This window comes from Onychomys torridus, chromosome 16 (genome assembly GCF_903995425.1).
Source record: "Onychomys torridus chromosome 16, mOncTor1.1, whole genome shotgun sequence".
NCBI classification, from domain to species: Eukaryota; Metazoa; Chordata; class Mammalia; order Rodentia; family Cricetidae; genus Onychomys; species Onychomys torridus.
Genome location: NC_050458.1, coordinates 33734966 through 33749585, shown reverse-complemented (window position 1 = coordinate 33749585; position 14620 = coordinate 33734966). Strand labels below are relative to the sequence as shown.

General features: G+C 47.2%; 1 protein-coding gene across 2 annotated transcripts in view; it reads left to right on the top strand.

The window, feature by feature from the left end:
- Zfat (zinc finger and AT-hook domain containing) overlaps positions 1 to 14283 on the top strand; it is a 188343-nt gene extending 174060 nt beyond the window's left edge. For both annotated transcript variants that reach the window (XM_036208746.1, XM_036208745.1), the window contains exon 16: positions 13445 to 14283. In XM_036208746.1, the coding sequence (XP_036064639.1) occupies positions 13445 to 13684 (240 nt within the window). In that variant the 3' untranslated portion in view covers positions 13685 to 14283. The remainder of the gene's footprint in view (positions 1 to 13444) is intronic.
- The last annotated feature ends 337 nt before the right edge of the window (positions 14284 to 14620 follow it).

The window sequence follows — 14620 nt, the reverse complement described above, 5'->3', positions numbered from 1 at the left end:
GCAGCAGGACCTTCTCCCCTACCCAGTTCTTAGAGACTTTGTCCAAACCATAACCTAGTATGGCTGTGTGCCTGCATAGTTCTTACGACACTGAAGATCTATCAGGGTAGGTGGAGGCTTGGTCTCCTAGGTGTCCCTGGGCTGTCAAGCAGGTGACTGAGGGCCTAGTATGCTTCCCAGGCATCCTAAGTATCTGTAATCATGAAAATGAGCTCAGGCCCAAGGGCACTGAGCTAACCGGGCTGTAGTGCCTTCACTGAACAGCCTTATCTCCAGGCAGGCTGTGGGTGCCTTGCTGTATGCAAAGTACACAGGCATGCCCCCCACAAAGTCTGTGACATGGGTGTCAACCTAGGGGGCGGCACGGTGGATAAGTCTCCCTTGGCACAACCATCAGTGTAGCAAATGCCTAGATGGGAGGTCTAAACTGCCTGATTTGAACCTCACATCTGTCACTTCATAGCCCATGACCTTGGACAAAGTACTTCTCATTGAACTTCAGTTTCCTTCTCTGTAATATGTTAAAATAATAGAATCTCCCTAGTGGGGCCATTGAATAGATTATGTAAATGAAACAGTTGGCCCTGTGCTAGTATATGTTAAGACTGCAGTATCTTCGCTCTTGGCACTACAGACATAGCCTAGCTCCTTAACTCCTTGTGATTCGTGTGGAGTTCAGCAGTGAATGCTTCTTGTTAGATGATTCTGTTCAGCAGGCAGCAAGCATTGTCTAGGCTCCATACTGAGAGTCCCAGAAAGGTCAAATGGTAAAAGGGACACTTTTCCCTTTTTATCTTTTGTGATGTTATTGATCCCAGAGCCTAGCCCAGGCTAGGCAAGTGTGCTATTCCAGAGCTACCTCTCAAGTCCCACCTTTTTCTTAGGCGAGCTTATTGTGTGCCTCATCTTGGAAGATAAACAATTACATTACCTAAATTAATTAACACATGCTTGTGGGCCCCTGTACAATCTCATGCTGAGTCAATTTGAGCTATTTCCACAAATTTGGCCCTCCCTGAGAGAGGCCATTATAGAATGAATATTTGTATCTCTCAGAATGCACATGTTACACTTTCACCCCAAATGTGATCATGGCATTAGAAAGTAGGGCTTTGGGAAAAGACCCATTCATAGAGATGGAATACTCAAGAATGAGACAAATGTCATTCAGTGGGGCCCCGAAACTAGTTCACACTCCTGTACCCAAAAGATTACATGAAGTCAGAACTGTGTGGTGAACAGGGTCCTCCCTAGACCCAAGCCATTTTGGGACCTTGATAATCAGATTTCTTAACTGAGAAAACTATACTCCTACTGTTCATAAGCCACTTGGTCTAATAGATTTTGTTAGGGCAGCCCAAGATAATAAGAAGCTGATTTGATATGATCGATGCTGAGGGGTATAACCCAAAGTAAAAAGGAGTGAGTAGGGAATGTGAGCAAGCAGGCACATTGATTTGAGAGTTAGAGCACTCTTCTCTAATAGAAATAGCCAAGAGAGGTGGGCCTGTGCATTTGGTGAATGGGAGCCAAAATAAACTCTTTCTTGAGTGGCTCTTCACCATGGTGTTTTATCAGAACAACAGAAAAGTAATGGATACACCTGCTGACAGAGAAGCATCCTCAGATGTCAAACAAAAGTCAGGGACAGTCCTGGCCAAGGCCTTTGTCTGGCCCCTAGCCAACAGGTTGAGAAAATTGTTGGCAATGAAAAAGGACAGAGTTCGGAAGACCCTGGAAGTTTAGGTGGGTAGGGTAGAGATCTTTTCTCTTGAGGAATGTGCAGAGATGTATGAAACCATTGCTAAAGGTTGCTATTAGAGGCAGAGACTTCCTGGGCTGTATATATGTATGTAATCTTTAACCTAGAGAGGCAGGCCCTGTGAGAGGAGCCTGGCCATCATGTGCACTCTTGAATGTACTAAGCAAAAAGGAGAGCAACATGACAGGTTTGATAAGGTTGTCTACATATAAAAAGATGCTCAGTTAGCAAAAAGCCACAAGCCTCTCCCCCTGACCGTGACACTCTATCATCTGTTTCATTGGGGCTTGTAATTATCTTTCTGGTGCACTCTGCTAGCACATTTCAGTGTTATTGGGCACCCACTGTGAAGCAGGTACCATGTACTCATCCTGTAGAGAGGCATGTGCCAGGTGTACAGGGTTGAGTCATGTGTTGGAAGACTAACTTTTAGGGAGGGGACCAGATGTGTGCTCTTTCTCCTAAAGGAATGGCACTCAACTGTGAGTGCTGTTCTTCACTTACTCCCTCTGAGACACCATGCTGCTCTCCCTATTGCTTATAGTTTACGAGACATGGGTCCCCTTTTTTCCCCTCTCAAGCAAATGATTATTCAGGGACTTAGAGTCCCAAGGCATAGAGAAGGGTGAGATGTCCAGTTAATGAAACTTCTGTTCACTATGCAGCAAGTTGATCTGTTCATATGGAAACCATTGGTCCTTACCTTATGACTCAGAGGCCAAGAAGAAGCCTGCCTTCCATTTTTCTCTTTCTCAAACTCTTTCAGCAAACTTTCTCAAAAGACAATTGGCCCTTCCCAGTCAGATTGGGTCAAGAAATCTGAGTTGACAAACTTGTGTAAGAAATGATATCCTCTGCATCAGAGCTGCCAGCCCTGTGCTTCACAAACAGGATGCAATTGTGGTTCTATGCTCACCATGAGGTCCAGCATCTCAGACCTTGGAGATTGCTGTAGGGACTGGGAACAGATGTTAGTGAGCAGCTGTGCCAACTTGCCTTGGGACTGTAGCTGAGATATGTGTTCCCAGAAAAGAGAGCTATCAGCTGCCTGCATACAATCAAGAGAAAAATGGCAAGCAGCGGAGGTAATGTGCCATCTCCCCCATGAAAGATGGTTGCCTGGTGTAGGGTGAGTCACAACCTTCCCTGATCCTTGCATTCTTTCCCTTTTAAAAGGCTTTCAATCTTCATTGACTCCTGGAATGGCTTCTTCCTGCCTGTGAATATTTTTGTTATTTCTACAAGTTTCTTGCAGATAGCATCACCCCCATTTAGTTCTTGTGTATAAATATATAGTTCTAGAGTTAGAAATTTATGATGTTTCCCCACAGGGCCCATGCATTTATCCTTTCTCTTTGCCTCAATAAATTTGGGATTGCATTTATAATTTCTCTGTTTCCAATGCATGGGACTTCACTCCTAAGCCAGTTTGTGACTGGGAATGTGCTTGCTGTGACTGACTCCCTTGAAACAGATCTGCCTCTCTTCTGAGAATACAGGGGAAGCAATGGTATGGTGATATTATAAGCAGTGGGAAAAACCTAGCTGCTGGGAGGAGTGTGCTCCTTTCCACAGCTGAAATGTGCATGGGTATACCACATAAAAGGATAACTGCAGGCTTCTTTCTCACTCTTGCCATTGGGTTCTATCTGGGAAATAGCTCTGACTGTTCAGAGAGTCAGGGCGTTTTGGAGATGAAGGACCTTAGAAGATGCTAGCTAGCTCTTTGGATGGAATTGTTCATTCCATCTTTTCCTTCTGTCTTGAAGAGTATGTAGGAACAACTGGGCACCAGGACACAGGTCAGGCAGGAGTGAGGTGATGATAAGATAGTGGCTCTGAGGACATCAGCCCCAGGCTGTTTGTTCTTCTGTTGACAAGCAGAGCTACCTAGTGACTAGCAGATCTAGCTGGCTGCTAGGAGGGCAGGTGATTGACAGCTCACAGGATAACTAGCCCATGGACCTAAAACTCTCATTGAATAATAGATGCTTTGACATCCCATACATACATGACAAAAAGAAACAAAGACAGTCTAGTGTTCTTACTATACCAAGGCAAAGTAAATTGACTCATTCATCATAAAACAGTGAGAAGTTCTGAGCCATAACTACACAGAGATACAGAGGTCAACAGAATGATAATTTCCCCATAGATACAGAACCTGTATGTGTATGTCTGCTTCTACTTAAAAACAATGCTAGCATGACTAAATTTAAGATGGGCAGCTGGCTGTCTGGTCCTTAACCTGTGTAAGAGGGATGGAGAATGAGGCCAGAGCCTGAGAAATGATATCATGAGAAAGACACCCCTCCCCACAATCCTAAATCCGAAACTTCGAGCCAAACAGGCTAGGCAGCCTTGAGAACCCAAGGAAGTATTGATATGTGGTTGTCAGCTCACTGAGACCAACTCCAGACCTCTGAGCCCCAGCATAGAAAGACGATGGATCTGAGGTGTTTTAAGTTGCTGTCTTGCTACTGGAGCAGAGTCCACCATGGTGCACCAGCTACCAGCAAGACTGGGGAAAGATGAGGCTTGCGGCCAGTGTACACACCCTGAGCACTATGCTAATGAGAGAGCAAAAGCTCCTATATTTGGGAAGTGCATAGGACAGTTTCTACTCTCTTAGATTCCAAGTAAGTAGTTGACATCCAAATGGATGTGTGTAGTCAGGAATAAGCTGTTATGTTTGGATTTCATGTGAGAGGTCTGGATTAGACATATACATGGGAGGTTCCTGAGCCTAAAGACAGTATCTGAAGTCACGAGACCAAGAAGATGTAGGATAGATGGGGACAGAGCCATTCACAAGCTGGGTGCTAGGCACCACAGCACCATTCCAGAGGAGAAGAAAGGGACAGTAAAGACTGAGAGGGACATTGGTAGAAGGAAATGAGAGCTATGTAGAGGACCCAGTGAGAAAAGGGGTCAGAGAAAAGAGACCATGGAGGTCTGGTTCTGCCAGCATCTGGATAGGATGCAGACTGAGGGAAACAGAGAGGGTGGAGGTCCCGGGCAGGCCATGAGAGCCTGACTGGAGTGGGTGCGGAGGAAATGGAGTTGGACAATGGAGAAACATCCCACTGTGGCCTCCTCCCTCCTATACCATTTGTTCATTGCGGCCCTGTTTGCCTTTCATGAATTCTAGCCGGTCCCTGACCTCTAGCCTTTTCCTGTTCTTCATCACACTCTGAACATAGCAGGAGTAGATCCTAAATCTGATCAAGTATCTCTTCTGTCTGTTGGAGAGAGGCACCCATTAACTTTAATACCATGAAGATCCCTGTAAGGGTCTTAATGCTCTGGTGTCCTGGTGTGCTGTCTGGCCCTTTTCCCCTTTGTCCATTTCTTTCCCGGCCACTCCGCTCCATTTGTACTGAACTATGTGAGATTGTGAGAGTGGTCTGCAGGCCTGCCAGTGGGCTGTGTTCCCCTGCCTGCTTATTTCCCCACCTCTCTGTACTTCTTATCATTCTTCAGACCCCTGCCCTCCCTAGTATTCCAGACCAGGGTCATCATTTCCAGGATCCTGACCACAAACTGCTTTTCTTCTGCTTTACTCCACCCTGGCTGTCCAAGATCAAACCCAGTGTCCTGATGTAAGACAAGTCTGGTACAGCAGGGGCTAGTCTGGACTTGGGGCTCTGTCAGGAGAGTATTTGGTGTGTACTAATACTCTAACAGAAAAAGACCTATAAGCCATCTGAGGCATATGGGAATTCCACCTAAGAGAAATGTGCAAAGTGGATGGCTTGTCATAAACAGTGCTTTCATTATCTGCTTCACCATTTACAGGTGTGTCAGCACCAAGCTCATTCTTTATTTGTCTTACAAACAACTGTTAGTATGTTACAGGCCCAGGTTCAGAGAGTGACCCCCCCCTCCTGTCCCTCTAGATATGTCTTTGATTTGGAAGTTTTCTTGCTCTCTGGCTCCTTGGTCGCTTCAGAACTTAGCAGACTTGACAGCTTGCCCATCTGTTGATGTTGCTAGGATAGTAGCCAAGAAAATGCTTAGATTCTATTAACAGCATTCTGTCCTGTGGGCATCCTTGGAAATGAGAGCCATAGTCATCCCTAGAAATCCCATCTCCAACTAAGGAGCTTGGTACATGGACTGTCTAAAGTAATGCTCTTTGATTCCTCCGAAATCTCAGTGCAGAAGTACTCTCTTGGCCAAGGCCCCTTCCTTTATCTCTGATAATAAACTGGGCCTTACTTGGTGCTCTTTGGAGAAGCTGAGCACATTCTTTAGGCAGCATGTTCCATGACCCATTCAAGAAACTGAGTTGCTGTTCACCATTTGCTAGGTGAGCCTGGGCTCTGACAGACAGGGGTAGCAACATATGCTGTGTTTCTCAGAGATAGTTCAATCAATGCTGTGTCCCCATTGGGTGAAAACCTGGTCAGTATTAATACAAGATTATATGGAAACATGAATTCAAGAAGCCTGGAGACTTCTTAGAAGAGAGGACACAGATTGGAGCTCCCAAGGTCAAAATAGAATATTTGGGGAAAGGGTGAGTTAGGCGGGAAGAACAGTATGGGTGGACATTCAGAGACGTGTGTGTGTGTGTGTGTGTGTGTGTGTGTGTGTGTGTGTGTGTGTGTGTGTTTGGGGACCAGAGCTGAGTGTGGAGGCAGGGGAGGGGAAAGGGCCAGGACAGAAAGGACCTTGCCAGTTCCAAAGGGGAAACTAGGCTCCATGATGTGGTTGCTGTGAGTAAAGGATATTCACTAGAGAGACCATGGCATTGGAGGCTCAGTTCTGGCTTTAAATGATGGATGACCTGTGTCTAGCTGAGGACCTCATCAGCTCAGGTGGGCCCCCCATATCCACAAAATGGGAGGGGACTCATTGAAGGACAGATGGCAGGACAAGAACTCAAGCAGGGCAGGAATCTTGAAACAGGAGCTGATGCAGAGGCCACAGAAGGATGCTGCTTACTGACTTGTTCCTCGATGCTTGCTTCAGCCTGCTTTCTTACAGAATCCAGGACCACCAACCCCCAGGTGCCCATGCCCATAATGGGCTGGGCCCTTTGCTATCAATCCCTAATCAAGAAAATGCCCAACAGGCTTGTCTGCTTACAGCCAAATCTGAAGGCGTTTTCTTAATTGAGGTTCCCCTTCTCAGATGACTATAGTTTGTGTTGTTGATATAAAATAAGCTAGCACAGGCACACATATACACAATTCCGTGTGTGTGTGTGTGTGTGTGTGTGTGTGTGTATTCATATACATGTGTGCAAATCCATCTTTCTTCCCATATTTTCTCACATAGAGTCACACATACACACACACACACACACACACACACACACACACACACACACACACACACACACACGAGAGTTTGACTCTTGGATTCTTGTGTCATCTGTGCTTGGTCTCATTAATAGCCCTGTCCGTGATGCCCATTCATGATGCTCTGTGAATTGTCTTGAGCATGGTTAGTCCTCCTGCTGACATTCTGAGCCCTGTGACCGTTTCCCTATCACAGAGTTCCCAGCAGGTCTTGAGCACCAGTCCTGAGCAACAGGAGTGCCAGAGAGGAGAGAGTAAGTAGTGGCTTTGCTCATTTGCTGAGCTGCAGCCCTAGGTGCCTTCCTTATCATGGACACTAATGACATCTAGAGAGAGCTGTTCTCCAAGGCATGGTTTAATAAAAAGGAACCTGGCTCAGGTTATTTAAAATGGATTTGCAGTGTGAAGGATGCCTGAAGTTATGTGATTTCCTGGTAATGGCAGCAGAAATAACAGAGATGATGGTGGACTTGACTTTGTGTCTCTTGAAAGGCTTACATGAGAGTCCCTATCCTGACAAGACCCTCCAACAATGGCCCTTGAAGCCTGCAAGGGCCCTCGGGCTTGGGCACATGGGCAGCATGTAATGGCAGGGTGCCGCTGGTTGTGTTCATTCAGTGGTAAACAAAGTATGTGACAAGGCGATTGTCACACACTTAAGGGCTTCACACTCTGTCCTTCTGGTCTCTTTTCATTGTTGGCCAACTGAACAATGTTCATCTTCCCTTAGCCATCATTTATTTATGTGCCATGCTGGATCCAGCTTTCCCTGTCTGAAGACTGACAGTTCCAATGCCTATCGGAACTGAGCTCAAACTTGTTTTAGTAGATGGTTGATGAGGATGTGGCCAGGAGCCCCGGCACAGGTGTGTGGGCGTCTGGTTCCAGGAAGTTGTTTGCAGATGGTTTGGAAATCTCTGGGTGAAGGTGTGCTGCAGATGTGCCCTGTTCGTTCTGCTCCCCTGTAGCATTAGAGAGTGCTCCTTTCAGTGGCAGCTAGTAAGAACATTTCCTTCTTTCTTTATTCCCATCTCTGTGAGATGCAGCCATGAGCTACAGCTTTGTCTTCCCTTAATTATCTTTGTTTATCATATTTCTGTGTCCTTGGCTGAGTCTCTGGGTTCTTTTGACATCCCAGGAGGTTGTGGTTGCTGCAGTCTCAAACAGAAGGACATGTGCTCAGGTTGAGACTCAGAAGGTGTGGGGGACTGTGAGCTGAAGGTCAAGAGCTGCCCTGAGGAAGAAGTACTCTCCAGGCTTCCTGTGGACTGCTTCTTTTCTGTGGTCTTTTGTTGGACAAGGTGCCTGCTCCCAGTGTTGGGTGCTGAGGATGCAGGGTAGAGTGTGCCCAGTCCATAGTACCATGCTCTGAAGGATGGTTCTGCTCCCTGTTTATAACCTTGAGGCATGAAACACTCTGGCAGAGGAGCCTCTCAGTGTGTTCTTACTAAAGAGACAGTAATGAGATTGTGCTTCAGTCCAGCCCAAAAAACTAATAGGAGACTCAGGAAGAGGCTGTGCCATGGTCCCAACACACTGTTGCCCACTTGGTTCAATCCTGTGTTATTTTAAGTACCTGAAGTGCTGTGCCCACCAGAAGCCCAGGGACCTGTTTGTAGCCTTAGCATGCATTGGACCATCCATGGCTGTGGTAGGTAGGGCCCTGCTTTTCATCTTCCCTGAGCCCCACACCCTCTGAGGCCTGCTGCTAAGTTCCATTGGGTGCTGCAGGAGTGACTGCTAGATCATCAGGACAAACACTGCTGTTTAAGCTAGCATCTGCACAGTACGTGTTGCTGTTCTCACCAGATGCTACAGGTCTACAAGGAGAACTTGGAGGTGGATTGTAACACAAAACCCATTCAGGTCCATGGAGGCCCGAGGGAGTGACTCAGGCTGCTTCTTCCTTGAGGATCTGTGAGCAGGAGGGATTTCTAGGATTTTCTTGAAAGTTGGGAAGGAGAACATTTAAACTTGTGGGGATGGATTGAAAATATAGAAAGGAGCCGAAGAAGGGGGAGAAGGAAGGACAGGTGAAGAATATGGAAATAGACAGTGAGGTGATTGGAAGGCCCTGGATTACACGGCATCCTGCAGAATCCCCATCCATGCTGCAGAGTGGACCATGAGAAGAAGGTGAACAGACAAGGTCCCCACAGGAAGCTGTTTTCCAGCATCAATAGAGCCGCCAAGTTTGGGGCATTAGCAGGCTTCAGCCCTGATCCTAGAACATGTGAGACAGAACGCAAGACCTGATTTAGTGAATAATCTGTATAGTCCTGTGGGTTATAGTTTTCTATTAAGCTATCTGTGCTGCTAATAATTTAGCTGAAAGATGTGTTAGATACAGCATTTGAGGAAAATGGAGTATCCATCTCAGGGGGTAATGACACTGTGAAACCTGTATTATTTCTGCTGCGAGCACAATTTTAAGCCTGTGCTAATAGATTAAGCTGCTAAAGTGATCATTTTGAACAAAGAGAATGGTTAGAGCTGTACAGCCAACCTTTGTCTGCCTCGGATGGCTAAGGAACAATAATTCTATCCTATCAATCTGTGACATATGATACCATTAGTCACTGCCACGCTGCACCAGCCGAGGAAGAGCTCTAGACTCGTTCATACAGACCAGGTCCCACTTTTGCTACTTGTGAACCACTGGACCTTAGATGGGTCACTGGACCCCCAGGAGCTTCATGATCCCATCTGTGAAGAGGGAACAGAGATGTATGAGCAGTTGGGGTGAGGCTTGAGAGAGTATTCAGTAAACCGCAGACACTGGCAGCTGTTAACTTCTCTGGGAGCAGGGCAGGAAGTGCATGGCTTACAGCAATGGCAGGAAAGCAGATAGATCAGGGGACTCTTAGAAGGCTCACGAGCCCCCTTTGTAAAGCATTCCTTTTCCCCTGGCTCCTTATGGAGCTGAGTGTGTGGGGCAGGCGCACCAACAAGCAGCAGGTGAACTCAGGGAGCCCCAAGTTAGCTTGACCTGTGCTAACCAAACACATGTCTATGCTAGGACTACAGGGAAATGCAGTTAGCGTCACCTATCACTTGTCTAGTGACTTCATCCAACCAAACACGATGTACCGTGCATGGGCATCAGCGGATGAATATAGCACTGGTTTTGCTGGACAAAACCAACCTGGGGCTGGAAATGAAGAAGATAAACAGATGGAGAGGAGTTCTCTTAAGAGGACTTTAACACTTACAAAAGGTAGCAGATAAAATAGATGCGAATGTTCAGCAAGAGGGGAAATTTAGATGGGGTGAGGCCTGGCCTTCTCAGAAACCTCTGCCTTGCTTTGTGGAATAAAGGCTCAGTCTATGTGTTGATGGTTAAAGCTCTTAGATCTTAAGAGCTCATTGCAAACACTGCTTTAGACGTTAGCTGCCCTTTTCTCCAGGCTTCACACTGCCGCCCTGTGCACAACCCTGGGTATCATGTGATCTCACTATGTCTCTCCCCTCCTGCTTGCCACATGATCCTGTCACACTTACCTGAAGCATGCTGTCTTTTTTACATATGTGCAGTCCTGAGGACCTTAGTGTTTATCACCCTTCCTTCCTTCCTCTGTAGTTTACCAACAGGTAAGGGAGGAGAATGTAGCATGATCCCTCCCCCTTCCCAATTTCCTGTCAGGTACTGTCTTTCAAAGTGACAGAAGGCAGTATTTACCTCTACAGTCTTGGTTCCCGGTGCTTCTTCCAAGATAAACAAAATGGATATAAACAGTAAAAGAAAGGGAATCAGTGTTTTGGTTTATTTGAATAAATAAAAATAAAAAATGAGCTACATAGTTTTCCCTCAGAATAGCTTTGCAGCTTCTGAATTCTCCCAGCCCCAGTCTCCTTTTAGTATCTAAGATCAGAATGCCCAGAACTGAACCTGCCCTCCTTGTTCCTGCTCAGGCAACTTCAGTAATTAAGAGGCTGAGCTGAGACCCTCCAAGCTAGAGAGTCATGAATGGGCAGGAGGCCACTATCGTGCTGTCAGTCACAAGCCAGGAGAAGAGTCTGAAGTGTCGTGAGTGGGAGCTTATGTGACTGTGTTAGCAAGTTTTCCTCATTTCCTGGGTGTCCCTTTCCCTTCCCCCACCCTCCTGGAAACCCAACCCACACCTGCTTGGGACCCAGAAGTCATCTGTGATGTGGTTATGACTTGCTTTGTGCCGCCCCCATCCATTCTCATCTCTTTGTGGTGCTATCTTATCACACATCACAACACCTGGAATCCAGTAGATCATCATCTAACAATTACAGGACACTTACTCTGTGCCGTGCATTGACCTTGGATCTTGGGAAATAACTGTGACAAGACAGACATTGTCCCTACCTTCCTATGGTTTATGTCTATCAGTAAAAGTAACAGAAGTTTTGTCAAATGACAGGTAATCAGTACAGGCCATCAGAAGGTATTTAAGAAAATGTTTTCTTAAATGGATGAGTAAATAAATCATTCAGAAGACAGTGGTGCTAGGTAGTGCCCGCTTTGTAAACAGTTGCCTTTCCTGTCTGCATGAGCAAAATCTGCTGGGGCTTTGGCAGCTGGCTCTGCCCCCTCCTTGGGTCTGTGAGAGCTGAGCCTTAAGCTCCTGGCCCGGGCCCAAGGTGTGTTTAACCAGGAACTGCATTCAACCACACCAGCTCTAAGAAGTTGGCGTTTTTACTTACCTTTTTGTTTCTACTTAGTGTACTGGCTGCTCAAGGGCTTGCTGTATGGCAGAGCCTCTTAAAGGATCCATATCCATTTTTTTGTTTTTTCTTTTCTTTTCCTTTTTTTTCCCCCTCAGCTTTCTCAGGCCCTATGTGGAAATACAGGCCCCACAATGGAATGCCAAAATGTACTAAGCTTTTTTCTATTGGGCCACCAACCAGCTCCCAACTCATGACACAGAGACTTAATAGTTTTGAGTGCTTGGCCTAGCTTAGGCAAATTTCTGGCTAGCTCTTTTAACTTAAATTAGCCTGTTTATCTACCTTTTGCTGCGGGGTTTTTGCTTTTCTTTCTTCTGTGTATTTTGCTTTCAGGGCTTCTCGTGTCTGCTGGCCCACTAGTGGCTGCCTGGCTTCTTGCCCTGGGGTGTGTCACTCATTCTCCTCTCATTCTTCTCTTCCTCTTGAGCTTAGATTCCCTCCTATTTATTCGCTCTGCCTGCCAGCCCTGCGCAGCCTTTCTCTGCCCTGCTATTGGCCATTAAGCTTTTTATTAGACCAATCAGGTGGCTTAGGCAGGCAAGGTGATACAGATGCAGCACATCTTTACATAATTAATCACATCCTTACATCATTAAACAAATGACGTATAGACAAAAGTAACACACCTTTACACAGTTAAGATAATATTTCTCAGCATAAATTGTAACACAACGTATGGTTTAAAAATATTCTACAACGTATGGTTTCCTCGGTGGTGTCCTGAGGTGGGCATGCTGGTTCCTCTTTCACTGAAAGGTAGGCCAAAGGTTGTAGACAGTCTTGCCCAAGCTTCCCAGAAGTCCTGGAGCTGACATTCATACCTGTTCATTGCAGTGCAGGGCACACCCCCTTGCCACTCAAACCCCAGAAAGGATAGCTACTCCAACATCCCCCATGGGTCAGTAGGCGCACCCACCAGCCCCTGGCCTGTTTTGTTGTCCTTCCCTTAGTTACAATCCAGGCTCTCAGCTCTTCCTAAATTTGTCTCCTATTCCTCTTCTTAGGTTAAAGATGGTTAGTAGTAAATTTCAAGCAGCCCAGAGCTGATAGTCAGGGACATGATACCTTAGCATTGGTAAGAACTTGGCCTTACCTGGACTCTGCCGTCTTACAGCTACCAAGAAAGTCCTGGCTGCAGGAGTCAGCTGGTTCTCCCCTCTGTCAGTGCTCCCTGGCCACCCCTGCTCAGCTCTGTAGCAGCATGTGTCTATTGACAGGCCTCCACACTGATCGACAGCCCCTGGGAACTGTAGCATTCAAAGTGGGGCTCCCAGAGTGGTAAAAGTGGAGAGTCCAGGAAGAACCTAGCCACTTTGTCACTATCAAATGAACCAGCTATAGGAGCCTTTTACCCTATATTGAGTGTTTGTGCACTCAGGAACCCCACGGTGCCTTCTAACCACCATGCTTTAGTGGCTCCACACCTTGTAGAGGTCAGAGGAGGCAGCTTGACATCAGGTTGGGAGTTTGGATTTGGGGTGTGGATTCTTCCATTTGCAGCATGGAAAAGACCCTGACCATGTCACTACATGTCATGCAGTCTCATTCTCCTCTTCCATGGAAAGGGCCCAAGTCAGTGCAGCATTGATGAGAGGATTATGTGCAGCTTCCAATGCCACCTTTGTGATCTAGACATTACTGTTGGACGTGTATCACCTTTTTCTTTCCCTCCCAGGTCACCGATGAGGAGCCCAGCTCCAACCACACTGTCATGATCCAGGAGACGCTGCAGCAGGCCTCCGTGGAGCTAGCCGAGCAGCACCATCTGGTGGTGTCCTCTGATGACGTGGAGGGCATTGAGACAGTGACCGTGTACACACAAGGCGGGGAGGCCTCGGAGTTCATCGTGTATGTACAAGAGGCTGTTCAGCCCGTGGAGGAGCAGGTTGGGGAGCAGCCAGCCCCAGAACTCTAGAGGACCCTCGTCTCCTTCAGCAGCCTTGGCTTTGTGGGCATTTGGGACCACCTAACCTTGCCCTTCTTGCCTACTGGCCCAGATGGTGTTCTCTACACTGTCCTTGCATGATCAAGGCCAGTGCATCACCAGCAATACAGAACCCCAATCCTCAGCACAAATCACACCCCCGGCCCAGCATCCTCTGTTTCCAGAAGACTTTTACATCAACTGTCCTGCCCTGCTTCTTCCTTGCTTCAGGATCCAGAGACCCCCATCCCCATCAGCATCCTCTTTGGTTATAGCCCAGCCCTTTGCTCCCCATCCTCACCCCAGGTGCTCATCCTCCTCTGGGCCCTCTGTGCTGTCTGTGAAAGGGAGACAGACACCACACAGCAAGTGGCCTTACGTATTTGAAGTTAACCACTGGGTAGGGTGGGTAGGACCATCCAAGTGCTCTCCACTGAACCTCACCCTCCTCAGTGCAGGAGCACTGGGAACAAATGACTGACCCCCCCCCACTCCTCTACCACAAGGGCCCAGATTGGAATTCTTTATGCTTTTAAAATAAATGCGTTTTATCTCTTCACCTCTCATTCAGGGAGGTGGGGGAAAGAAAAGCCTTTTGTGCCCAGTCCTCATCCTTCTTAGGGGGTGGTTTGCACTCCCACCAGCCCAGTGGAGCTGTGTACAGGGGTGCAGAGACAGGCACACAGACAGTGGCACTTCCTGCTGGCATCCTGGTTACCCCTCACCTCCCCCTGCAGGACCCTCTGGCCCTTGTGGGAGAACACTTCAGCAGGAGGTGAAGCAATGTCTTGGCACAGAGAGATGAGAGAGTAGGTTGGCCTGGCCTCGGAGGAACAAAGGAGCCTCTGTTTGCATGAGTTAGTTAGAAGCGGTGGCCTGTGAAAGGGCCGTGAGCCTTGCTGTGGGGTTATGGTGGGAGAGCAGCTG